Below are 26,739 nucleotides of genomic sequence, written 5' to 3'. Positions count from 1 at the left end.
CATCAGGATTCAGGCAAGCCGGGCCGACGAAGGCTGTGATGCCAGAAACCGGTCCCCGGAAGCTTGTTTCCTTCCCAGTATAAGAATTGGCTTGGTAGTTTTGTTTGCCCTGTTCCCATCATGCACTGGGACAGGTACAGACTAATTTGCATGTAGCCAGGTTCTGAGCTGGGATGGTGCAGTGAGCTAAAAAACGGTGATGGATTAAAACCATGATCTCTTGACTTGGTAAGAGTATTCTGCATCATTCAGAAACTCTGTCCATCACCACCCCCTTTTTCCCAAATCGATTTTATCCACACTCAGTGTGGGAGGGTATGCTCAGACGTGAGTCCCTTGCTCATTGCACCATCAGGATTCAGGCAAGCCGGGCCGACGAAGGCTGTGATGCCAGAAACCGGTCCCCGGAAGCTTGTTTCCTTCCCAGTATAAGAATTGGCTTGGTAGTTTTGTTTGCCCTGTTCCCATCATGCACTGGGACAGGTACAGACTAATTTGCATGTAGCCAGGTTCTGAGCTGGGATGGTGCAGTGAGCTAAAAAACGGTGATGGATTAAAACCATGATCTCTTGACTTGGTAAGAGTATTCTGCATCATTCAGAAACTCTGTCCATCACCACCCCCTTTTTCCCAAATCGATTTTATCCACACTCAGTGTGGGAGGGTATGCTCAGACGTGAGTCCCTTGCTCATTGCACCATCAGGATTCAGGCAAGCCGGGCCGACGAAGGCTGTGATGCCAGAAACCGGTCCCCGGAAGCTTGTTTCCTTCCCAGTATAAGAATTGGCTTGGTAGTTTTGTTTGCCCTGTTCCCATCATGCACTGGGACAGGTACAGACTAATTTGCATGTAGCCAGGTTCTGAGCTGGGATGGTGCAGTGAGCTAAAAAACGGTGATGGATTAAAACCATGATCTCTTGACTTGGTAAGAGTATTCTGCATCATTCAGAAACTCTGTCCATCACCACCCCCTTTTTCCCAAATCGATTTTATCCACACTCAGTGTGGGAGGGTATGCTCAGACGTGAGTCCCTTGCTCATTGCACCATCAGGATTCAGGCAAGCCGGGCCGACGAAGGCTGTGATGCCAGAAACCGGTCCCCGGAAGCTTGTTTCCTTTCCAGTATAAGAATTGGCTTGGTAGTTTTGTTTGCCCTGTTCCCATCATGCACTGGGACAGGTACAGACTAATTTGCATGTAGCCAGGTTCTGAGCTGGGATGGTGCAGTGAGCTAAAAAACGGTGATGGATTAAAACCATGATCTCTTGACTTGGTATGAGTATTCTGCATCATTCAGAAACTCTGTCCATCACCACCCCCTTTTTCCCAAATCGATTTTATCCACACTCAGTGTGGGAGGGTATGCTCAGACGTGAGTCCCTTGCTCATTGCACCATCAGGATTCAGGCAAGCCGGGCCGACGAAGGCTGTGATGCCAGAAACCGGTCCCCGGAAGCTTGTTTCCTTCCCAGTATAAGAATTGGCTTGGTAGTTTTGTTTGCCCTGTTCCCATCATGCACTGGGACAGGTACAGACTAATTTGCATGTAGCCAGGTTCTGAGCTGGGATGGTGCAGTGAGCTAAAAAACGGTGATGGATTAAAACCATGATCTCTTGACTTGGTAAGAGTATTCTGCATCATTCAGAAACTCTGTCCATCACCACCCCCTTTTTCCCAAATCGATTTTATCCACACTCAGTGTGGGAGGGTATGCTCAGACGTGAGTCCCTTGCTCATTGCACCATCAGGATTCACGCAAGCCGGGCCGACGAAGGCTGTGATGCCAGAAACCGGTCCCCGGAAGCTTGTTTCCTTCCCAGTATAAGAATTGGCTTGGTAGTTTTGTTTGCCCTGTTCCCATCATGCACTGGGACAGGTACAGACTAATTTGCATGTAGCCAGGTTCTGAGCTGGGATGGTGCAGTGAGCTAAAAAACGGTGATGGATTAAAACCATGATCTCTTGACTTGGTAAGAGTATTCTGCATCATTCAGAAACTCTGTCCATCACCACCCCCTTTTTCCCAAATCGATTTTATCCACACTCAGTGTGGGAGGGTATGCTCAGACGTGAGTCCCTTGCTCATTGCACCATCAGGATTCAGGCAAGCCGGGCCGACGAAGGCTGTGATGCCAGAAACCGGTCCCCGGAAGCTTGTTTCCTTCCCAGTATAAGAATTGGCTTGGTAGTTTTGTTTGCCCTGTTCCCATCATGCACTGGGACAGGTACAGACTAATTTGCATGTAGCCAGGTTCTGAGCTGGGATGGTGCAGTGAGCTAAAAAACGGTGATGGATTAAAACCATGATCTCTTGACTTGGTAAGAGTATTCTGCATCATTCAGAAACTCTGTCCATCACCACCCCCTTTTTCCCAAATCGATTTTATCCACACTCAGTGTGGGAGGGTATGCTCAGACGTGAGTCCCTTGCTCATTGCACCATCAGGATTCAGGCAAGCCGGGCCGACGAAGGCTGTGATGCCAGAAACCGGTCCCCGGAAGCTTGTTTCCTTCCCAGTATAAGAATTGGCTTGGTAGTTTTGTTTGCCCTGTTCCCATCATGCACTGGGACAGGTACAGACTAATTTGCATGTAGCCAGGTTCTGAGCTGGGATGGTGCAGTGAGCTAAAAAACGGTGATGGATTAAAACCATGATCTCTTGACTTGGTAAGAGTATTCTGCATCATTCAGAAACTCTGTCCATCACCACCCCCTTTTTCCCAAATCGATTTTATCCACACTCAGTGTGGGAGGGTATGCTCAGACGTGAGTCCCTTGCTCATTGCACCATCAGGATTCAGGCAAGCCGGGCCGACGAAGGCTGTGATGCCAGAAACCGGTCCCCGGAAGCTTGTTTCCTTCCCAGTATAAGAATTGGCTTGGTAGTTTTGTTTGCCCTGTTCCCATCATGCACTGGGACAGGTACAGGCTAATTTGCATGTAGCCAGGTTCTGAGCTGGGATGGTGCAGTCAGCTAAAAAACGGTGATGGATTAAAACCATGATCTCTTGACTTGGTAAGAGTATTCTGCATCATTCAGAAACTCTGTCCATCACCACCCCATTTTTCCCAAATCGATTTTATCCACACTCAGTGTGGGAGGGTATGCTCAGACGTGAGTCCCTTGCTCATTGCACCATCAGGATTCAGGCAAGCCGGGCCGACGAAGGCTGTGATGCCAGAAACCGGTCCCCGGAAGCTTGTTTCCTTCCCAGTATAAGAATTGGCTTGGTAGTTTTGTTTGCCCTGTTCCCATCATGCACTGGGACAGGTACAGACTAATTTGCATGTAGCCAGGTTCTGAGCTGGGATGGTGCAGTGAGCTAAAAAACGGTGATGGATTAAAACCATGATCTCTTGACTTGGTAAGAGTATTCTGCATCATTCAGAAACTCTGTCCATCACCACCCCCTTTTTCCCAAATCGATTTTATCCACACTCAGTGTGGGAGGGTATGCTCAGACGTGAGTCCCTTGCTCATTGCACCATCAGGATTCAGGCAAGCCGGGCCGACGAGGGCTGTGATGCCAGAAACCGGTCCCCGGAAGCTTGTTTCCTTCCCAGTATAAGAATTGGCTTGGTAGTTTTGTTTGCCCTGTTCCCATCATGCACTGGGACAGGTACAGACTAATTTGCATGTAGCCAGGTTCTGAGCTGGGATGGTGCAGTGAGCTAAAAAACGGTGATGGATTAAAACCATGATCTCTTGACTTGGTAAGAGTATTCTGCATCATTCAGAAACTCTGTCCATCACCACCCCCTTTTTCCCAAATCGTGCAGTTTGAAACTGCCATTTTGACCTGACAAAATAAACCTTTTTCTACACCTAAACCTTACATTTTTAATATTTGTTAGTCACCCTGAACGTAGACTCCTCAGATTCCTAGGACATGTTGCATTGTATTTAAAAGAATAGGGCGTGTGTTTATGAGTTTTACATTGCCAGCACATGTAAAACTTAGTCAATTTGCACTGTTTGGAGGCCTGTCTCTGCCATTGATTAACACTGGGTTACCTTAGTACATTTAAGAAGTGCTAACTTTAGATTGGGAGCAGATAGAGATGTGCTATTTACACTCAAATGCATTGCAATTTAAATTCCTCTTTAATGGTAAAGTCGGATTTTAAGTTGCAATTTTGAAAATGCCACTTTTAGAAAGATGCAAAAACAACAGTGATGGACAGAATGCAGAACAATGTCATACATTCACCCCAGTACAGAGATCTGGGCCTAAATCCATCGTTTTTTTGCTCACCATGCCATTCCAGTTTGAACCCAGCCATATGCGAATCAGTCTTGACCCTGTGCTTCATGGGAACAGTCCAGCCCGCACTGCCAAGGCAGGTCCTCCCTGGACTGGAAACAAACATCCTAGGACCGGTTTCGGGGTTTCACCCCTCTTCAGCCAGGATAGCTTGGTTCCAGTGGCATGGAGAGCACGGGATCCACGTCTGGGCATACCCGTCCCACTCGGGGTGACAAATGCAAAAACAACAGTTGATGGACAGAATGCAGAACATAGTCATACATTCACACCAGTACAGAGATCTGGGCCTAAATCCATCGTTTTTTTGCTCACCAGGCCATTCCAGTTCGAACCCAGCCATATGCAAATCAGTCTTGACCCTGTACCTCATGGGAACAGTCCAGCCCGAACTGCCAAGGCAGGTCCTCCCTGGACTGGAAACAAGCATCCTAGGACCAGTTTCGGGGTTTCACCCCTCTTCATCCAGGATAGCTTGGTTCCAGTGACATGGAGAGCACGGGACCCACGTCTGGGCATACCCGTCCCACTCTGGGTGACAAATGCAAAAACAACAGTTGAGGGACAGAATGCAGAACAATGTCATACATTCACCCCAGTAAAGAGATCTGGGCCTAAATCCATTATGTTTTTTGCTCACCATGCCATTCCAGTTTGAACCCGGCCCCTTTGGTATCGCTTGGTTCGCCCTAAGTTGGCAGGGTATGCCCAGTTCGGGCTGGACTGTTCCCATGAGTCACAGGGTCAGACTGATTTACATATGGCCATGTCTGAACTGGGGTGGTAGAGTGAGCTAAAGAATGATGATGGATTAAACCCAGATCAGTTGACTGGGGGTGAGTGTTTGATTTGCTCAAACGCTCCGTCCATCATCCCCTTTGGTATCGCTTGGTTCGCCCTAAGTTGGCAGGGTATGCCCAGACGTGGGTCCCTTGCTCACTTTGCCACTGGATTCAAGATAGCCTGGCTGATGAGGGTTATGAACCCGAAACCGGTCCCAGGATGCTTGTTTCCGGTCCAGGGAAGACATGGCTTGGCAGTTCGGGCTGGACTGTTCCCATGAGGCACAGGGTCAGACTGATTTGCATATGGCTATGTCTGAACTGGGGTGGTGGAGTGAGCTAAAGAATGATGATGGATTAAACGCAGATCAGTTGGCTGGTGGTGAGTGTTTGATTTCCTCAAACGCTCCGTCCATCATCCCCTTTGGTATCGCTTGGTTCGCCCTAAGTTGGCAGGGTATGCCCAGATGTGGGTCCCTTGCTCACTTTGCCACTGGATTCAAGATAGCCTGGCTGATGAGGGTTATGAACCCGAAACTGGTCCCAGGATGCATGTTTCCGGTCCAGGGAAGACATGGCTTGGCAGTTCGGGCTGGACTGTTCCCATGAGGCACAGAGTCAGACTGATTTGCATATGGCCATGTCTGAACTGGGGTGGTGGAGTGAGCTAAAGAATGATAATGGATTGAACCCAGATCAGTTGACTGGGGGTGAGGGTTTGATTTGCTCAAACGCCCCGTTCATCATCCCCTTTGGTATAACTTATAGAAAGTTGGGATTTTCTTGTCCCAACCAACGGCACGTTCTGCCAGTGTCTTGGGACACATGACTGTGAATGGCTGTGCAGTTGGGGCTTGTGTATTACTTCCAGATATTGACACAAAGGTGGCTTAGGATTGGCCTCCTGATGGGATGACTGGGGAAGCATTGTGCCAAGCCCCACTTGCACTTCAAAGGGCCTTGCCGACCGCACACTCAAAGGAACCTGACATGAGATTTGGCCTGCCTTTAGTCACCCAAGACAGTTTGAAGTGTTGTCCAGTAGATGGGAGCCCCCCCTCCCATACAAAGGCTGGCACAAGGTATAAATATTGGACTTCTAGGGCAACTCATCAGAATACTCCTGGACCTTTTGAAGACTTAAAAAAGGACTGCCCTGCTGCTTGAGTGACTGCTTTGCTGGCTGAGAAGGAAGATTGGACCTGCTTTCCTCCATCCCAAGCCACAAAGAGTGATTCCAAGGATCAGTTAGTTAGCTGACCTTCTGTTTGAGCTACAGGGACACAACAGGCCTCGAGGACCTCCCTGCAACAGCCCAGCTGATCTGCTGCAACTGGACCTGCCCCCAGGTCCTGGGCCCGTGTCTGGCATCAGTGGAAGCTCCTCCTAAAAAAAAAGGAGAAGATCCTGAAGTTTGGGCTCCTTGTGACCGCAAACAGGCCCGTTCGCACCAAGACTCCGCTGCTCACAATGACCGCCAATATGAAGCTTCGCTGAACCCTGCTCTGTGAACCATCAGCGACTGGCCGCAGTAACTGGCAATGCAAGACCAGCACTACAGTAGCGACAGCCCACGACGACCACCAGTACCAAACTACAGCATTAACTGTCATGTAACGCCTAACTGGCTAGTCATGCTACAGTGACAATCGTACCTGATGCTCAGTCTCTCCTCATGGCCTCTTCCAATATGTGAACAAAATTCTTTGTGTTGCACTTGAGAAGGTAGCTCTTGAGCAAGACTATCCTGGTCCTTGAATCCGACCCGTGCTCCACTGTGGTCAGACTGAACTTGTGACTGTCCCCCAGTCTAGCACAACCAGATTACCGTGAGTGGCACTTTATGCTTTAGGGCTGTTTTCACTTAAAACCTGAAAATTGAATACCTCTGGTACTACTGATTGGACTTTTTGTCTTTTATTTCATTTATTCAACTTTATTACTCTTCTAACTTGGCTTGAGATTTTTCTTGTGTTGTGTTTTCAATGTATTCCTGTTTTTTTGCTGCATAAATACTTTACTCATTGCCTGTAAGTAAGCTTGAGTTCTTTTTACTAAGAGTATTAAGCACATGTTAATTTAGTAACAGCTTATGGTTCATCCTGACGAGGATTGTGGCTATTGCCTGAGCGGGGCTTCCATCCCCTTCAACCAATAACCCAATTTCTTACAATGGGCAAGCTCAAATTTGTACACCGACGCACTTATGTTTTGGACTACAAACATTCTAGGTGCATGCAGTTATTTAGTCATTGATAATTCATACAGTTGAATTCAATCTTTATAGTCTTACTGCAAAGTTGATAATGATTCCCTACAAAAATGCTTCCTATAATCTTCTCTCGATCAACTAGCGGGTACTCCTTTTTCTGTCGCTGAAGAACCATATCTTACGTGGCTGTTGCCTGGAGTAATTTCCTTGCCTATTCTGCTTTTCATCTCTATGGCTGCCACAAACCTAATTCTCTTAGATAGTATGAATGCATGGATAATACATTCCTACAACATGCTTGGTGTTTTTCTTATGAATATCATTCCTTGGCTCATCCACTAAAGAACTAACTTCCTCTGATGTGTAGGGAAAGGCGCAGTGAGAAGAAGGGTACTGTAAATAAGAGAACCTTCCTTGTTTAAGGACAAAAGCCCTTACCCATCCCATGCTTCATCACCAGGCCCCTTCTGGCACTTCTCCAATGGAATAAGGTGCAAGCTACTACCCTTTAGCTCATAAGGAAACATAGGGTGAATTAGTGATAGATTATTTGCTATGCCACTCAGTCGGTCTATCAAGGTATGAGGGTGGTGTGCAGAGGGGAAAAGAAGTATATTTGTGAGTTAAAACTCAATACTTTGCTGAATGTATAGGTGTCATTGAATCCCCCAGTGGCAGAGTAAAAGAGAAGTGGGGGTAATTCTACCCACGAGCGGAGAGCAACATGTTTCTGCCTATTCAACCCTCTAAAGAGGTGTCGGTGGCATTCGTTAGGACTTAAGCCACTCTCTATGCTGAAAAAAATGCAACCAAAGTGTCAGGACTGGGGCTTCTTGTACGTTAACATGGGACCGGGGTTAGGATTGTGGTGGTGCATGCCAATTCTAAGAAGTTCTGAGGTTTTCAGACGATCCCTTACCATCTGAGGTGTTTACAGACACGGTACACCTCTTTTGACACGCCCCCTGTGCTGTTTATAGTGGCGTGACCAAAACAAGCCTTTGCTTGGCTTACTGTTCCGGTTCTGTGACCACGCCCCTTTGTCTGAGCTTCAGATGCCGAAAAGACCCGATACATTGTTTCTTTGTCCCTGGTTACATCTCATATCCTGATCGTGTCCAGAGCGCGGTTTCCCTTTTCTGCCTGGTTGTGTCCTCCTTCGGAAACCGACGTTCGTGTCCTGGATTTCCTCCATTCCCACGCGCTCCTGCTTGACATTGCCCTGTTGCTGAGCTGGTATTCATTTTCATGGGGAGTACAATAACTCCCCCTTGTCGTCTTCAAGAAGACCATTATAGAAACTGTTGGCTGGTGAGTGGATTTCTATCTTCTTTGGGTTGGCATGCAGTACCACAATATCAAGGGATAATAGTATTCGTATATTTAGGGCTAACAGTCCTTATTTTTCTTGCAGCCTTCTCCTTGTCCTGTCGCACTCCCAGAACGTTGCCTGTTCCTCACATTGGGGAAGAGTGGTGGTCACTCTGTTAATCAGTCCCCATACTTTTCGGAAACAGTTATCTGTAGCAGGGTTTCTTCACTTAACCGTCGGATACTGTTTTCGGGGAGTGTGGGCAGCGTATCTTCGCTCCTGTGGAATCTATTGTGACACCGCCCCATATAAGAGACGTGGCCCCTATAGAAAGCCAAGCCCAAGAAGTATATTCCACCGAGCGAAGATGATCCCCAATGGAGCTGGTGCCCCCTTAGACGCCTCACTACAAAGTCCCTCAGTAGAAGAGCTTGCAGTGGCATTAGTAGATCTCCAGGCAGAAATGGGGAGGTTAAGGTCAGAAAATCAATGCCTACATAACAAACTAATTCAGATCAAAGCACAGACCCCTTTGGATAGTAGGGCTTCAGACGCTACACAAAAGAACACGAGAAGTTATATACAACCAGCTTATTTCTCGGTGCCTTCTCATACTGTTCTCCTGCAAGGGGGGAAGGTAGTGTCCCTCCTGTTCACTTTACGGTACATACACCTAGTCCTGTTCCCCTAGCTATGCCTGAAAGATTCAATGGTGATAGTGCGAAATTCAGCGTTTTTAAGAACCAATGTCGCCTCCAGTTTTTATGTAAAGCTGCTGCATTTCCTGATGATGCGGCCAAGGTCGCTTTTGTTATCTCATATCTAGTAGGGAATGCTGCTGACTGGGCAGTACCTTTGGTCGAGAACAATGATCCTTTGTTGCATGATTTCGCCTTATTTCAGGAAAAGATGAAAAGTCTTTTTTCCAAGCATACATTCATGCAGGCCAGTGAAAATGCTCTTTTGAACTCAAGACAAGGACCTAAGGATTTACTTTCATACATCACTAGCTTTAATAGACTGGTAGTAAAAACAAATTGGCCAGAAGAGAAAAGAACATCTCTTTTCTACCGAGGGTTATGTGACGAGCTCAAGGATCTTTTGTCCCAAATAGTAGATCCTCCAGAAGACTGCCCTGCGTTTATTGACGTAGTGGTTAAGCTGGACTATAAACTGAGTGAAAGAAAAGTCGAAAAATCCCGTAGTGTCCCTTCTAGATTTCCAATGGTCAGGACCGAGAAAAAGGAAAATAAAGACTCCAAAGATGTGTGTGAACCTATGCAGATAGGTGGTATTAACCCCTTCGCTGCGGCGGGAATTCCGCCGCAGCGCTGGGGGGTGCGGGGGGGCAGCGCGGTGGCGCTGTGCTCATGACGGAGCCACTCCGTCATGAGCCACGGTTGAGCTGTGCTCATGACGGAGCGGTTCCGTCATGACTCCGCCCAGTTGCGTTGTGCGTTGAGCGGCCGCCAACGGTCGTGGCATGACGGAACCGCTCTGTCATGAGCACACGGCAACCGTGGCTCATGACGAAGCGGTTCCGTCATGAGCGGGGAAGGGGTTAAAGGGCCTTTATCAACAGAAGAAAAGGAAAAGAGAAGAAAACACAACCTTTGTTTATATTGTGCGAAAGGAAGACATTATGCCAGGGATTGTCCTGTAAAGCCACATGCTGCCTCTAAAAGCATCGCAAACAGTGAATTTTGTGCATTCATGTCGGAAAACTAGAGCTCTTGAAGGAAAAAGAGACCGATTCTTCAAGTGTTGTGACCTCTAAGGTCTCAGAAAAACTGGTACACAACACCCTGATACCCAAACATTTTACCTTGTTTGTCACATTGGTTATTTCCTCACAAAATAGGAAACACCATGCCATTTATTAGATTCTGGCGCCACCCGGAACTTCGTTGACATCAGGTTGGCCCGGGAATTGGGGATCCAATTTGTACCCAAAGCACGTCCCGAACCAGTGAGAGCGGTGGACGGAACTTAACTGTCTTCAGGATTGATCACCTTACAGACCCCGCAAATGGTCATGGTTTGTGGTAAGGGGAATTCAGAATCAATTAAGTTCAATCTCATTGATACACCCAATTTTGGTGCTATTCTTGGTGTTCCATGGTTGCAAAAGCACAATCCCCACATTGACTGGACCTCCCGTACGGTAACCCTAAAGTCTCACCATTGCATATTGCACTGTTATAAAGAAGCCAGTGAGTGGAATACTCCAGTGTACTGCGTGTTGAATACAATAAGTGACATGCCCAGTCTTCCAGTTATATATGAAGAATTCCAAGAAGTCTTTGATGAAGCAAAAGCTACCGCCTTGCCACCTCATCGTAGTTACGACTGCCTGCTCGATCTCATACCCAGTGCGGAACTACCGGTCAGTCACATATATGCCCTAACAGCACCTGAAATGGAGTATTTAAAAAAATATATTGATGAAATGCTGGAAAAGGGGTTTATCAGACACTCCACCTCCCCTGTCTCCACTTCTTTATTTTTTATTCCTAAAAGAGAAGGAGGATTGCACGCTTGTTTGGATTATCGCGCCCTTAACAAGGTGACCATCAAGAATAAGTATCCCCTTCATCTTATCTCAGTCTTGCTGGACCAAGTGAGGGGAGCAAAAATATTTACTAAATTTGATCTCAGAGGAGCCTACAATCTGATCAGGATAAAAGAGGGAGACGAGTGGAAGACCGCATTTCGTACCAAATTCGTCTCTTTATGAATATTGCGTGATGCCGTTTGGCCTTTGTAATGCCCCTGCTGCATTTCAGTTTTTTGTTAATGAGATCCTGAGAAAATACCTATATGTATTCGTCATTGTCTACATTTTAATATACTCTCAATCAGAACAAGAACATGTAGTGCATGTAAAAAAGATCTTACAAAAACTGAAAGAAAACCAATTGTTTGCTAAACTGGATAAAAGCTCCTTTCATACCACCCAGTTAGATTTTCTTGGTTTTGTAATCTCTCAAAAAAGGGGTTCACATGGACACAAAGAAAATAGAAGCCTTAGTGAAATGGCCCAGTCCCAGCTCTGTAAAAGAAGTGCAATCCTATATAGGATTCACTAACTTCTATCGCAGACTTAAAGACCATTTCTCTGACATACTGTCTCCCATCACCCGACATGGTCGGAGGAGGCAGAACAAGCCTTCCTAACAATGAAAGATCGATTTACTACAGCACCTATCATCAAGCACGCAGACACCACACAACCCTTCTACATGGAAGCGGATGCTTCCCAGTACGCCGTGGGAGGGGTGTTATCAAAAAGGGATCAGGATACAAGATGGTTGCATCCAGTGGCCTATTCCTCAAAGACCTTGCTTCCCGCAGAGCAGAACTATACAATAGGAGAGCGGGAGCTTCTGGCATATAAATTAGCCTTCCAGGAATGGAGACATTTTCTGTTGGGCTCTCCACGCACCGTCACCATTTATTCAGACCACAGTTCTTCCCATCAGCCTGAGCTCTAACATCCCGACAGAAAAGAAAGATGGGTTTCATTTTTTAGTGAGCAGGATTTTGTGATTACTTATCGTCCCGGCCCACAACATGGGGGAAAGCAGATGCACTATCTAGATTAGGTCTATAAAAAAACTACTACATCAGAAACCCATCCTCCTATCATACCGAGTCATAGAATCATTGGAGTTGGGGACCTTAGGGATGTCCAACCGTCGATATTCTTGGAAGAATTAATAGAATCCTGTTCTAAAATTCCTGCAGTTCAATGGGAAAGAGATCCTACAAACCAAGTTAAAGAGGGGCTGTATTACCATGAAAACACGTTGTATGTACCCACGTCCACTCTACAGCTTCAAATAATAAAATGGTGCCACAATAGTTCCCTGGCCGGGTATCCTGGAGGAGAAAAGACTTTACAAACCTGTCAGAGATGGTTCTGGTGGGAGGGGATGGCTAAAGACATAACTACCTTTGTTAATTCATGTCCGGTCTGTGCTAGACAAAAGGCTTTGCATTGTGCCGCTGCTGGGTTGTCAAGACCTACGTCGGTTCCACCCTTACCTTGGTATTCCATTAGTATAGATTTCATCACAGATCTCCCCCACAGTCAGGGATATAACACAATATTTGTGGTAGTAGACATGGTCACCAAAATGGCCCATTTTGTCCCACTAAAAAAGATTCCCTCCTCTAGATAGTTAGTGCCTGTATTCCTAGAGCAAATACTTTGCTTACATGGGCTCCCTTCCATCTTTATATCAGATAGAGTAGCGCAATTTGTGTCCCGATTTTGGCAAGGAATGTGCACTGCCCTTGGAATTGACCTTCGGTTATCCACAGCCTATCACCTTCAGAGGGTTGGCCAGACTGAGAGAACTAATCAAACCCTCGAACAATTTTTAAGGTGTTTACTAACCACCATTACCAGCGAATGGGTACAGGTCCTTCCGCTAGCTGAGTTTGCGTATAACAACACCACACACTTCTACTGGGATCTCTCCTTTTTATTTCACTCACGCATACCATCCTAGAATGCTCCCCTTCTCTCTGCCGTCCAGTATGGAGAACATCCCCGCAGTTAAGGCCCACCATGAGAGATTGCCAAAAAAGAGTTACCATGAGCCAAAGAAGCGATGAAACTGCAAGCAGACAAACACCGACACCCTGAGCCTACCTATGAGATAGGAGAAAAAGTGTGGTTGTCAACCAGGAACCTACGATTAGAAGGCCCTAGAAAGTTACAGCCTCGATTCATAGGGCCCTATGCAGTTCAAAAGGTGTTCACTCCCGTTACAGTAAAACTACAGCTACCCCCAGAAATGCGCATACATCCGGTGTTTCACAGTTCATTAGTAAAGAAATATTATGACCCCCTGGAACCAGAGGATCCCCCTCCTCCTGTTCTAGTGGAAGGGGAAAAGGAGTATGAAGTAAAACGCATCCTAGACTCTTGCAGGTGCAGGGGTAAATTACAGTATCTCATAGATTGGGTGGGGTACTCCCCAGAAGATAGATCTTGGGAACCAGTTGAAAATGTTCACGCCCCTGTTCTGGTACACAGATTCCATGCACTCCAGCCCTCAAAACCCCGCCCCATAAATATACCTTTGGGTGGGAGAACTGTCAGGACTTAGGCTTTTTTTACGATAACATGGGACAGTGAATAGGATTGTGGTGGTGCATGCCAATTCTAAGAAGGTCTGAGCTTTTCAGACGATCCCTTACCACCTGAGGTGTTTACAGACCCGGTACACCTCTTTTGACACTCCCACGGTGCTATTTATAGTGGCGTTTCCGGAACAAGCCTTTGCTTGGCTTAATGTTCCAGTTCTGTGACCATGCTCCTTTGTTTGAGCTTCAGACGCCAAAAAGACCCGATACATTTTTTCTTCGTCCCCGGTTACATCTCGTATCCACCCGCTTAACCCTTCCACTATTTATCCGCACTTGCAACCGGATTTTACCGCGAGTGCCATATTTTCTTCTACACTCAGTGCTTATTCTACTGCAGTTTCGGAAACACTCTGCTGTGGTACCCTGGATCGTCCTGTTTTTCCCCCGAACCTATTTTGCCCAGGTGCTTCGGATACTTAGCCGTGTGAGGACATTCCTTTATTTGTCTCTGTCTTTTTTTATTAAACCTATCTGCGCAACAGTTTTTTATTGAAGAACACTGATTGGTTCATTTTGGAAGAACCTTCTCAATGATCTTTTTTGGCCTTTTTGCCTGTTCAAGTTTGGCAGCAGACGCTTATTTTGTTAAAGGACTGGTTGAACCTTATTTCCTCTACTGCCTAGGTGTGGTACAAGTCTCCCGCACCTGCATCTTCAAGGGGAGTGACAATAACTCCCCCTTATCGTCAAGAAGACCATTATAGAAACTGTTGGCTGGTGAGTGGATTTCTATTTTCTTTGGGTTGGCATGCAGTACCACAATATCAAGGGAAATTAGTATTTGTATATTTAGGGCTAACAGTCCTTCTTATTTTTCTTGCAGCCTTCTCCTTGTCCTGTCGTACTCCCAGACCATTGCGTGTCCCTCACATTGGGGAAGAGTAGTGGACAGTCTGTTAATCAGTCCCCATTCTTTTCGGAAACGGTTATCTGTAGTAGGGGTGGGCGGAATTTGCATAATCGCGTTACGCAAATCTCCGCGAAACGGTAAAAAATCTCCGTGAACACGCATAAATTCCGCGAACACGTGGAATTGCTTGTTCGCGATGCTTTTCCTGTTCACAATCGCTGTTTGCGTGCTCGGGGAGAAATATCTCGCGAACACGCATTTTGAGAACGCGAACAAGCAATAAATTCCGCGAAGTCGCGGAAAGCAGAATTTTGGGCAATTTCGCGTTCTCCGCGGAACGCGAAATTACCCAAATTCCGCAAATTCCGCGAGCGGAACGGAATTTACCGCCCAGGCCTAATCTGTAGCAGAGTTTCCTCACTTAACCGTCGGAAGCTGTTTTCGGGGAGTGTGTGGAGCGTATCTTCGCTCCTGTGGAATCTATTGTGACACCTGCCCATATAAGAGGCGGTGGGCCGACAGAAAGTCATAGATGCGTTAGGTACTACTCGCATCTGATCTGCATTCAGAATGTCATGTGTCCGCCTCAGTCGTTGGGAATTTAGGTCAAACTGGTTAAATGGTTTCACCGCATCCCCAGTATTGGAGTATATAGGTTACTGCTCGAGCGTAGTCTTAACCTCAGCTCACTTGCATCTCCTAACAATGAGAGAACCTTCAGTTTTACCACTTTAACCTACATTTCATACGATTGCAGCAGACACATCAGATGCGGGTAGCACCTAACATGATATAAGCTGGGCAACATAGATGAATTATCCCTGCCACCACATGTTTAAAAGGGACCCACTGGGCTAGCTTGAATCCAGTGGCGCAGTGAGCAAGGGACCCACCAGGCTAGCTTGAATCCAGTGGCGCAGTGAGCAAGGGACCCACCACATGTTTAAAGACAATAATGTAGTTTTCATGTTTTCCCTTCTCTGTGACTCTCAGAAGTCTTTAGAGCAACGTAGCCTTTAAATAAAAGCATTGGCAAAGCCATTTGGTTTCGCCTCTGCGAAATCTATTGGTTTTGTTAATATTTTTTCGATATGTCACACAGCAGCATGTTTTGACATTTAAAACAAGCATTGGCAAAACCAATAGGTCTTGCCTATGTAAAATGTATTGGCCTTGCTAATGTTTTTTGAGCTATATTGCAAATGACTGAAAGTAATGTAAAAAAAGTTGTATGACACAGCCAGCATTGTCTGCCTTATAGCGTTTTTTTAAATATTGACAGTTATGCTGCACTGATGCTAACCCTTTTGTATATTATGGCTAAAAAAACATTGACAAAGCCAATAGATCTTGCATAGGCGAGACCAATTGCCTTTGCCAATGCTTGCTATGGAATGCCACATCGTAAGTTCTAAGCATTGATATGGTGTTTACACCGGCTGAATTGCTGAATGATGTAGAATAGCGAATGACCTTGCCAAGGTGTTAGTTTGTCCACATTCAGAAGCATTTTAGGACCATGCAAAAATGGTGAAATTGTGCAATATAAACACGCTGAATGTAACATAAGTTGTAGGTAGACAGAAAAGTCCAATAAGTTTTATTACAGTGATGCTTAAGGCTATGTGTTACTTTGGGTGCAATGGTTACATAAGAACCAAAAAAGTACTCCTGACTTGTTTAGTAGTAAAATATAGCAATGATCGATGTTCAGTGACTTTCCTAAACCGCTTGGCCCCTGTGCCACTGCACCTGCTGCACCATTCCAATCATGGCCCTAGTGCCTGCAAGGTAACTGCACATGTGACTGCCTATTTAGTAGTAACATATAGCAATAATCAGTTTTCAGTGGGTTTCCTAAAGCTTTTTGCTTCTCTGCCACTGCTTCAAACATCAAGGAGTTGAAGGGGAAAAGGACAGATTGGGTCGCCCCCCACTCAAATCAACAATATAACAAAATAGACCCATTTTACAAGGTAGCGACCTATGATGATAAACGTGGGCATAACTGGTGATATTTAACCAGCAAGCTCACTTTGGTGGTGCGCACGTGAGGTGCTACCTTGTTTTTGCACTTTTTTCACATATGTACACATGGTTGTGATATATACACCTGCTAATGTATGGGGTATATTTTTGGGAACCCAGTGACTGTTGACTTTGGGTGTGGTTCTTGTTTTAAAATAAAATACACGGCTATTGTGAGGAGGTACAATTCTCCAAACTCAGCAGAGGGAGATTGTTGAGGAAGAAAAGTAAATAGCCGTGTTATCAGATTGGGTCTATCTTGTTATATTGTTCTCTGCCACTGCACCTGCTGTACTGTTCAAATCAGGACCGTCATGCCTGCAAGGTAACTGCACTTTTGAAATATAGCAATAATAAGTGTTCAGTTCGTTTTCTAGAGCTTTTGGCCCCTGTGCCACTGCACTTGCTGCACCATTGCAATCATGGCCTTAGTACCTGAAAGATAACTGCACCTGTGCCGGCTTGTTTAGTAGTAACATATAGCAATACTCAGTGTTCTGTGGGTTGGCCCCTGTGCCACTGCACCTGCTGCACCATTCAAATCATGGCACTAGTTCCTGCAAGGTAACTGCACTTCTGACAACTTGGTTAGCCGGTTCCAGCTCAACGACCGTCCGGGGTACCGATGGAGAGAGTGGGGCCCCCCTTCCCTGAGTTGTTACCAGGTTGAGGTGAGGGTGGATATCCAACTATTTGGATATACCCAGTAATACCAAAGACATATGAACTGATTACTGGTGTAGTATCAAAATGTATTTTTCGTTTGTCTAAGCACCAAATGGCAGCAGCTTATTGTTTACACACGGTCCTGAAGAAAGCCCGGATACTTCTCTACAGATCAATAGTGCTGAAACATGTTGACCTTTTACATTGAGCAGTTTAAAGCTCTATACTGCTCTATTTGCACTGCTTTTTAACCCTGATGGTGAAACCTACAAAATAAAAATATTTTGGTTCTCACTTTTTTATTTTAACTTCACCACACACTTTTCCCTAAATTAGCTTATTGTTTGCGCTGCTGTTTTCTCACTCCACTCACCGCATAAGGGACTAAAAAGGATCTCCTTTGTATACAGCCTCATCTTTACATATAACATCCCTGGACTCCTCCCTCACAGTGAGGGTGTTGTAGCCCTCGGTGGAACTAGGTTTTTCCATTGGGAGAAAGAACTCAATGATGAAGCATGTCACCTAGGGTGAGTGAGGGTTCAAGTCCTATAAAGGGATTTTTCCTAGTGGGAGTTTACCGTAACTAACCTCTGTCACTTGTGATCATTGTTCACTCTTAGACCCAAGATAGTTCTTTGTGTTTTGTAGTAAACTTGATTGGGGTATTACTATCTTGCAGGGCTATAAACTTTTCTCCCTTGGACCCTCCCCCATTGTTGTGTTTTCTAGTAGTAAAATACAGCAATAATCGGTGTTCAATGGGTTTCGTAGAGCTTTTGGTGCCTGTGCCACTGCACCTGCTGCAATATTCAAATCATAGCCATAGTTCCTGCAAGGTAACTGCACTTGTGACAACTTGTTTAGTAGTAAAATATAGCAATAATCTGTGTTCAGTGGGTTTTCAATAACGTTTGGCCCCTGTGCCATTGCACCTGCTTCACCATACAAATCACTACCCTAGTGCCTGCAAGGTAACTGCACTTGTTACTGCTTGTTCAGTAGTAAAATATAGCAATAATCGTGTTTAGTGGGTTTTCTAAACCTTTTGGCCACTGTGCCACTGCACTTGCTCCACCATTTAAATCAGGACTCTAGTGCCTGCAAGGACAAATGAGGAAATCGTTTATATCTAGTTCTATACGTCTTCTGAACACAGTTGCAGACGGAATACGTTAATATTTTGTAGCTAAACATAAACACAAAGCTTTCATAAAAAGTGCAGTTAAACTTATCCAACTCTCCAAAACAAGTTGCCACAGACGTCGTGAATATGCTCGTGCTCTGACCAACTTGCTCCTTTAATGGACTGTAATGGAAGTGAAGTTCCTTGTGCGCTGCAGGGCTCGGGTTTTACTGCTCCTGTGTCCCGGTGGGAGAAACACTGAGCAGCTGAAGCACGAGGCAGAAAACGCGGAAATTACCCGAGAGCATAGCTACCGAGGTTTTAGATTGCTATGTGTGACATTTTCATAATTTCTGTGTAATTGAGTGCCATTAGAACCACTATGAGTGACACTTTTCTCGCCAGCAAAATCAACCAATAAAAGAGGAGGGAAACATTAATATCAGAAATCTGACCCATTTGAGCAACGAGAAACTCTAAGATCTTAAAACTGCTGCAAATCCATGAGGTGGCTGAGTCATAATTACAACGAAATTATCAAAATATCATACATAGCAATCTGAAACCTTGGCAGATATGAAAGAGGGCGAGTATCACTTCACATGACATAGCATTGAAGAATATGCCCATACTTCTGTTCTTGACACCGAGTCTTGTTTACTTAAATATTTCATAAAAGTGATAGGAAGTATGTGTTTTATTCTATTGCTATTTTATTGCTTCTCTTGTACAATTCTGATCATATAATAAACCTGTTAATTTTGGTTGGCATAATGTATAGATTAATAAGAATAAAAAGGCAGAAGCAATGCCAATTAGACAAAAATAAAAGAAAAGGAGCATGGTAAAAGAAGGAGAATGAAACAAATCACTTTTACCAGGTGGTGTTTGTTGTCCAAGACGAGGCCATGCAAAAAGTTAATGTGATGGGAAAAGGTTTTTCACTTGGAGTGGGGTGAACTAAGTCACTGCAGGGGGCACCTTATTCATAAGTGAATGCTGTAAGGAGGAAAGTAAGACTTGTGAAGTAACTACTAATATTAGCCTCAAATGTCACCACTAGGAGAAAAAAAAAAGTGGACGGCTAGAAAGCAGGTCACATGGCTCCGCTAAGAATTAACACTAAAAGGAGCAAGGACTTGCGTTTATACTGCAGAACCACCTAATAGGAGGCCCTGACACAGAGCCCAGCTGCCTCGGGGCCTATAGCGTACATTAATTAGAGTCAGCTGACTCGCAGACTCCGGCTGGCGCAGTTAGCAGTGTCATGACAGCATGGTGCTGGGCAAGTCTCAGGAGAGTCTGGGAGATGCACACTGCGGTCACAGCATGCTGTATTATTTCAAAATGTAACACCAGTGAAGTGAGCAGTCCAGGGGTCTGGCGCACCACAGCTACACAATTCACTTACTTGAACGAGTCAATAAACTAAGAGAACTGCATGTACTCTGTAGCAAACTCATTTTTAAAACAATGTTACTGCATATTTGCTATACCATGGGTTTTAGAACAAGCTGCGCATGGTTCACCCTGCAGCAGAGCGCCTCTTTCTCCTGCAGAGTACATCTTCTTGCCCTCGCTGTGACCTGGGAAATGTCTGGGAGCCCCAAGAGATTGTCACATACAGGAGACTGGTCAGGCCAGGAGAGGTAGGGGACACATTTGTACTCAGCAAGGAACGTTCGAGTCCTTAAATCTCGGATTTTTTTAAATTAAATCCCGGATTTTTTTTTCCAGTGTAAAAAACACTTAAGCAGCTCTTTTTAATGAATGGCTAAACCTTTCCTCTTGAAGCAATATCGTGATCGGAACAAGAGGACAATACTCCCTGGGGCGCACAATTCAAAATGTCTGAAATCAGTTCTTAAGTGTGTTGGATTGCTGAATTTTACTTAGCCCACATGTATGGAAATAGAGAATTTTCCTATTCTGCAGCGTACATTGAAATGATGGTTCTGAGATGGACAGTTTGATTGTCTTGAAAATAAATTGCTGCGAAGTCATTTTGTTTGGAACTCTGCTGCCCTCTTGTGGGCTCTGTCGGCACTGACATTAGAGCAGCGAATAAGGGAAAGCCGGAGAGCATACATTTTGTTTCGTCTAATTGCTGAACCGCGGATATTGTCTCATCTACAGGGTAGGTTATATCATGTTGTGACCCTAAAGCACTGCGTAAAACAGATTAGAGAAATACCAACAAGTATTGGCAATGCAATAGGACTCCCATTTACGCGACACCTATTGCCTTGCAAATAGCAATGCGTGTGGACGACGAGGCATGGGGGGCGGCGGCAAGAAGCCATTGTACTGCAGGAGGGGGGGCACAGGAAGAAAGTAGTCTGTGCTGTGAATGGGCCAGTAGCCGTGGAAGGACAAAAATGACTGACATGGCTGTTATGGGGAGGGACTAACAAGCTGAAAACCAATCGGAAGGCAGCATTTAGAACCTAAGCCAATGAAGAAGATTGGCCGGAGAGTGGGGGGAGCTTCCACACTAGTGTTTACTGCATGCCTCACAAAGCGATGGCAGCGCATTCGCGCTGCAACACTTGGCGGGACCTAAGATGAAGAAAGTAGCCTGTGCTGTGAAGGGGACAGTAGCCGTGGAAGGATACAAATGACTGACATGGCTGTTATGGCGAGGGACTAACAAACTTAAAACCAATCGGAAGGCAGCATTTAGAACCGAAGCCATACTGCATGCCTCGCAAAGCGATGGCAGCGCATTCGCAATGCAACGCTAGGCGAGACCTAAAAAGTGCAGCCTTACTTTACTAAACAAAAGCTGTGTGTCGCAGAATGAGGAAAGTTCATGCTTTGAAATCTGCTAATCCTCAGTGTTGTGTAAAATGTCCAAAGAACCGTGTTTATTAAGCATTGTGAAGGTACTAAAAGGTAGTGTATGTAATATATATATATATACATTATCTACTGGCGGTCGCCAGTAAATAGTTATAGTTAGGACCGAGTTCCCATAGGAAATCTGAAAATTCTATTTTGAATAACTTTGGTGCCGGTTGACGAATCCTCGCGAAATTTTCAAAACTAGCTCCTACCCTGAAAGTCTCGGGGTGATTCGTCAAGCGGGGGCTGAGAAAAAAGGGGGGTCCCAAAACGCGTTTTCCCCATGCATTTTCCCATAGGACCTTTAGTCGAAGGTACAGCCCGAACGGCTGAACAGAATTACTTGAAATTTTGCAAAGAGGTAGTCCTCAGGTCAGGGATGTGCCTTTTGCATATATGGTGTCAATCTGTTCAGTAGTTCCTGAGAACATTGCAGTTAAAAGTACATAAATATCTATATGCGCGCACCCTCCATACATTAATTAGCATTTAAAAAACCTTACAAATTCACTAAAAAAACCATAGGTTTCACACACGTTATAGTTAGAAATTAGCATTTAGAAAACCTTGCAAATTCACTTAAAAATCCATAGGTTTCACACACGTTATAGTTAGGAATTAGCATTTAAAAAACCTTGAAAATTCACTTAAAAAACCATAGGTTTCACACATGTTATAGTTAGCTGGACATTTCCCTCGTAAAAAACCAATGAAATTCCCCCGTTATAGTTAGTGCAGGCAACTATAACTCACGCGACCGCAATCGTCTGCTGATGACGTCAGATATTACATCACTGATTACATATGTGTCTTTCTGAAAAATAAATATTTGTAATATATGTATAGCTAAAGATTAATGGAAGAAGACATGGGTAAATAGGTGTCTAAATACAGTGATGTAATATCTGACGTCATCAGCAGAGGATTGCGGTCGCGTGAGTTATAGTTGCCTGCACTAACTATAACGGGGGAATTTCATTGTTTTTTTACGAGGGAAATGTCCAGCTAACTATAACATGTGTGAAACCTATGGAAGTGAATATATATATATATATATATATATATATCCATGCTCCAAGTTTGCCCAAAGACAAGCAGCACTCATGCAGCAGCAGGTAAGGCAACGACCTTTATTAGGTATGGATAATGGATCAAGGGACATGTGATTTGTGAGGAGTGAACAGTTGGCAGTTCCGTGTAATGCGCATTTCTCTCATCAGCCTCTGAGGAAGAAGCTATCGGCTTCGAAACACGTTAGGCAGCATGATGATGTGAACTGTGAAAGATATCGGGACGGGGACTGCCTTCCATACATTAAAGGATTTAACCTTGTGCTGGGTCAAGAGTGCTCCTTACAGGTTAGAGACCTTCGTAGCGTACATTTTTGGCGGCACTCCAAGCTGCCGAGGAGCACAAACACTGCTAATTTAGGGGACCATGTGGCATGTATTTACTAAGCCACTTATGTTGGACTACAGCACGGAGAGAAGGAAGTGGACCTTTTCTCGAGACCCATCTGAGGGTTTGGAATGAATTCAGCAGCACATTGGCGCATCTATACAAGATTTTAATTTTTCAGAATTACCTGACCCACAATTCCTTGCATAGTTCCATAAGGACAGCCCATCAAGGGACATGTGATTTGTGAGGAGTGAACAGTTGGCAGTTCCGTGTAATGCGCATTTCTCTCATCAGCCTCTGAAGAAGAAGCCATTGGCTTCGAAACGCGTTAGGCAACGTGATGATGTGAACTGTAAAAGATATCGGGACGGGGACTGCCTTCCATACATTAAAAGATTTAACCTTGTCCAGCACAAGGTTAAATCTTTTAATGTATGGAAGGCAGTGCTCCTTAGAGGTTGGAGACCTTCGTAGCATACATATATATATAAACTGCGGCCAAATATTGGCAATTGTGGACAATGCAAGCGTCGTACAAAAACAAAATTACCATCGCTGCTTTGGAACGCATAATGGGAGTGCATTATAATTGTGCGTTCCATAGGAGTGCCAGCCATCTTATGTGCTGATCTCAAGGAGAGAGGATGTGGCATAAGGGCTAGAGCAGCTGACTTTGAAGCTGGGGAACCGGGTTTGAGTCTCGATGGGAGGCTAAAAAATCCTTTGGTTCTGGGAAACTCACTTAATCTCTTCGTGTAAATCACTACAATATCTTGGGGTCAGTTTTGCGCTATTTATAATAGCAAAAAAAGAATAAAAAAAGAAAAAACAGTGGGAGGGGGTGGTAAACGAGCACAAGGAAGTGTGTTAAACAATGGGTAGTAGAAAGTCAGAACACATACACTCGTATGGAATAGGGGTATGAAATTGAAAAAGAACATTACAATTATTCCAAAAGAATGGATATATACAGAGAAAAGCAGAGCTGCACAAATAACATGCAGTCGCCAAATCTGGTTAATCACCAAGAATAAAGTAGGACCATAAAAAGCAGAGGAAAAGTTCATAGGGAGTACTTGGTCCAAGCTCCACAGATAAGAACACACACAAAAAGAAAGACAAACACAACATGAAATAGCATGCTGCAACCAACAGCAAGCAAAGAAAACAGATTGACAAGCATACGATCAAATGGAACGTAAGGGCGGGCTTTAAGCCCCTTTTAAAACAAGCATTTGCAATGCAATAGGTCTCGCAATTGCGAGATTTTGAGCTATTGGCATTATAAATGGCAATGCCTTTTATTTATGTGTTTTAAAAACAACAAATAAAAGACATTGTCATTTACAATACCAATAGGTAAAAGTTTCTAAAATGCGAGACCTATTGCATTGCAAATTTAATCATGTAACTGTCCATCAATGTCAGGTACAAGAAAATATAGAAGAAAAAAATTCACTGGCTAAGACTAGTTTACACTACCAGCCTTCTAGTCAGTACAAATATAAGGAACATTTAGCAATGCAGGCACATAGATAGGCACCTAAACATGTGCAAAGAGTTACCGTGTGTTTTTTTTTAAAGCTGATAATTACACAGCCAAACACAAATCAGTGACAACAGGATGTTTCAAATTACTTTTGTTAGCAATGACTGGTGCAATCACTACAAGCACAGATGATAAACACACAATTTAGGATCCAATCCTCAGCAGAGAAAGGATAGAAAGGTATTTGCAACCAGTGGCCAAATGACCCATGAAAAAATCCCAGTCAGTGTAAAACAGACTGTCGTATGTACCGAGAGGGCACACACTGCTGCTCTATCAATGCCCAGTGGCTCATTGTACAGTAAAGCATGGGCACCAAAGCCACCTTAATACAGACAGCCTTAGCCCTGTTATACTCCAAACCTAACCAGGTTCGGAACATGGAGAGTCCTGGCTGGGAAAATGATCTTGTTCTCTGGAAGAAGGAAACCGGAGGCTTTCCAGACAGGATAACGAAGATTCACAGCGGATTGCACTTAACCCCTTCAGTGCCACGCCCTTTCCCCGCCCTGTGCCGGGCGTTACATTAGCGGGCGGGGTTCATGACGAGATAGTCTCGTCATGGGCACAGCGCAACCGTGCTCCATGACAAGACTATCTCGTCATGGGCACTGAAGAGGTTAAACTCCTTCTCTCCGCTCTAGATGACATATCTCACCCACTTTAAGCCGCGCAGGAAGAGAGAGTGGAGCACTCTGGGAGCGACATGAAGACTTCAAAATATCGCGAGATTGGCGCTCAGGCCCAAGCAATCCATTTTTTTCATCATAAAGTAAAATAATTGGCTGAATTCATTAAGAGCAATTGCACTTTGAAAGAGCAATTGCGCTTTGAAAGCAATCAATCTAAACCAAATATGTGCATCGAATATGAATTTGTTAATGTTGCGTTTCAATGGAATAAACGTTAGTACTGCCTGAGTGATATGTGTATATTACAAAACATCAAAATGCATAACTATTTTTGTTCAATTGTAAATGCTCACTAAATGTCCAAAACATAGTCAGAAAAAGTAGATGTTCAGGTACTACAGTAATTTTACTTCGAATTCAAGGTTTCAGCACCACTTCTAAGATGGTTGCCGAGTTTTTTATAAAAAAACAAGCCTATTTCTGCAGTCCTTTATCGACATGGCCTCTACTTTACTAATGCAGCCACCTCTTTTACAGAACACTGATAGACTGGCAATATGTAATATAACAAGCAGCATGCGCTGCCCACCAATCGCGCACACCGGCTCCTTGCGCATGCGCCGCTGCCATGTTTAGGTCAGGCAGCGATGCGCAAGACAAACAAAAAGTCCGAACAGTGCGGACTAAAACTGTAGTTGGTGGTCGTTGCTTCCAGACTACATGGAAGTCAGTTGAGCCACTGAAAACAAAGGTAAGAAACACTAAGCCAACACTAAGCCAATGGCAAGCAGCAGGAGAAACTACCGGCTGCTTGCCAACATATAGAGATTACTTTAGGTCTCGCTGAGACAGCGCATGCGAGACCTAAAAATGAGTTTTTCATTACAAGCGAGTGCAGGCGAAGCCTAAAAAGAACAGCTGTTACTTTGGGAAGTATCGAAATATTCTCTTATCAATGCAAACAGTGTGTTAGATATGCACATGGATTTTAATTTTAATTACTCTTTAATTTTGCCTGAGCAACGTGCTGTTCTGTATCTCATGGGTGCAAATTGAACACTGCGTGTAGCTCTGATTACACGACTACCCTGTTGTTTTTATTGAATGTTTTTTTTGTCTACAACCCAGGGCCGTGCGTGCAGCGCAGAGCTATGCAACGATTTTTATTCAATTGCTCTTTCTAAAACGCGCTGAAACACTTAACCACTGCTCACTGTTTCCGAGCTGTGCTGTCTGCAGTGTGTGCGATACCTCAACGAAATTCAGAATATTGCAGGCACTTTAGAAAGTGCAGTCACATAAAAACAGGCACACATCTCTGGTCTGCATGATTGCGCGCGTTCAAGATAGGCACCAACATGTAATAAAAACTATATTGATTATCACATGTGAGTTTAATGATCACTGCGTAAATTGATGAAACGTGTTGACTGAGTCACAAAGTGAAAGCAATATTTATTTTTTCTTACAGACAAGAGCTCTTGTTTTGATGCCAGTCTCCAAGGCACCCGGATAGCTTTTTTTGACTAATGGATAGGAGCTGTTCCAATGAAACACATGGCACCGGGGATTTTGCAAAAAAGGATGAGATTTTTAGAAGTAGTAAAAGACATACGTCGCCGGAATCATTTTCACCTGTGGATATTAGCAAAGCCATTGAAGAAGCAATTTCTACTTCCTCAAGCACTCTGGACCTGAGTAGAAAAAAAATACATCATCTTAAAGAAGAAATATTTCAAGTTCCTACCATTAAAGTAAGTTTCAGGAAACCGTAAGGCTACCTAATGCACTGTTGCAACCCAGATGCGTGTTATTCAGTTCTGCAACTTTTCATTTGTTGCAGCTGGGAGCCTACACCTAGCTCCGGCTACCTTATGTTCAAAGGCCTGCACCAAAAGATGTAGTGAT

The 26,739-nt window shown here is 44.6% G+C and overlaps 1 protein-coding gene across 2 annotated transcripts in view; it reads left to right on the top strand.

Moving 5' to 3' along the window:
- The window catches only part of LRRC27 (leucine rich repeat containing 27), a 440,921-nt gene that overhangs the window by 62,400 nt on the left and 351,782 nt on the right, over positions 1-26,739 (top strand). For both annotated transcript variants that reach the window (XM_085606197.1, XM_085606198.1), the window contains one exon: positions 26,303-26,585. In XM_085606197.1, the coding sequence (XP_085462323.1) occupies positions 26,361-26,585 (225 nt within the window). In that variant the 5' untranslated portion in view covers positions 26,303-26,360. The remainder of the gene's footprint in view (positions 1-26,302; positions 26,586-26,739) is intronic.

Source organism: Triturus cristatus, chromosome 1_2, assembly GCF_964204655.1.
Source record: "Triturus cristatus chromosome 1_2, aTriCri1.1, whole genome shotgun sequence".
Taxonomy (NCBI): domain Eukaryota; kingdom Metazoa; phylum Chordata; class Amphibia; order Caudata; family Salamandridae; genus Triturus; species Triturus cristatus.
The sequence above is the reverse complement of the archived record's forward strand: the minus strand, read 5'-3'. Positions and strand labels throughout refer to the sequence as shown.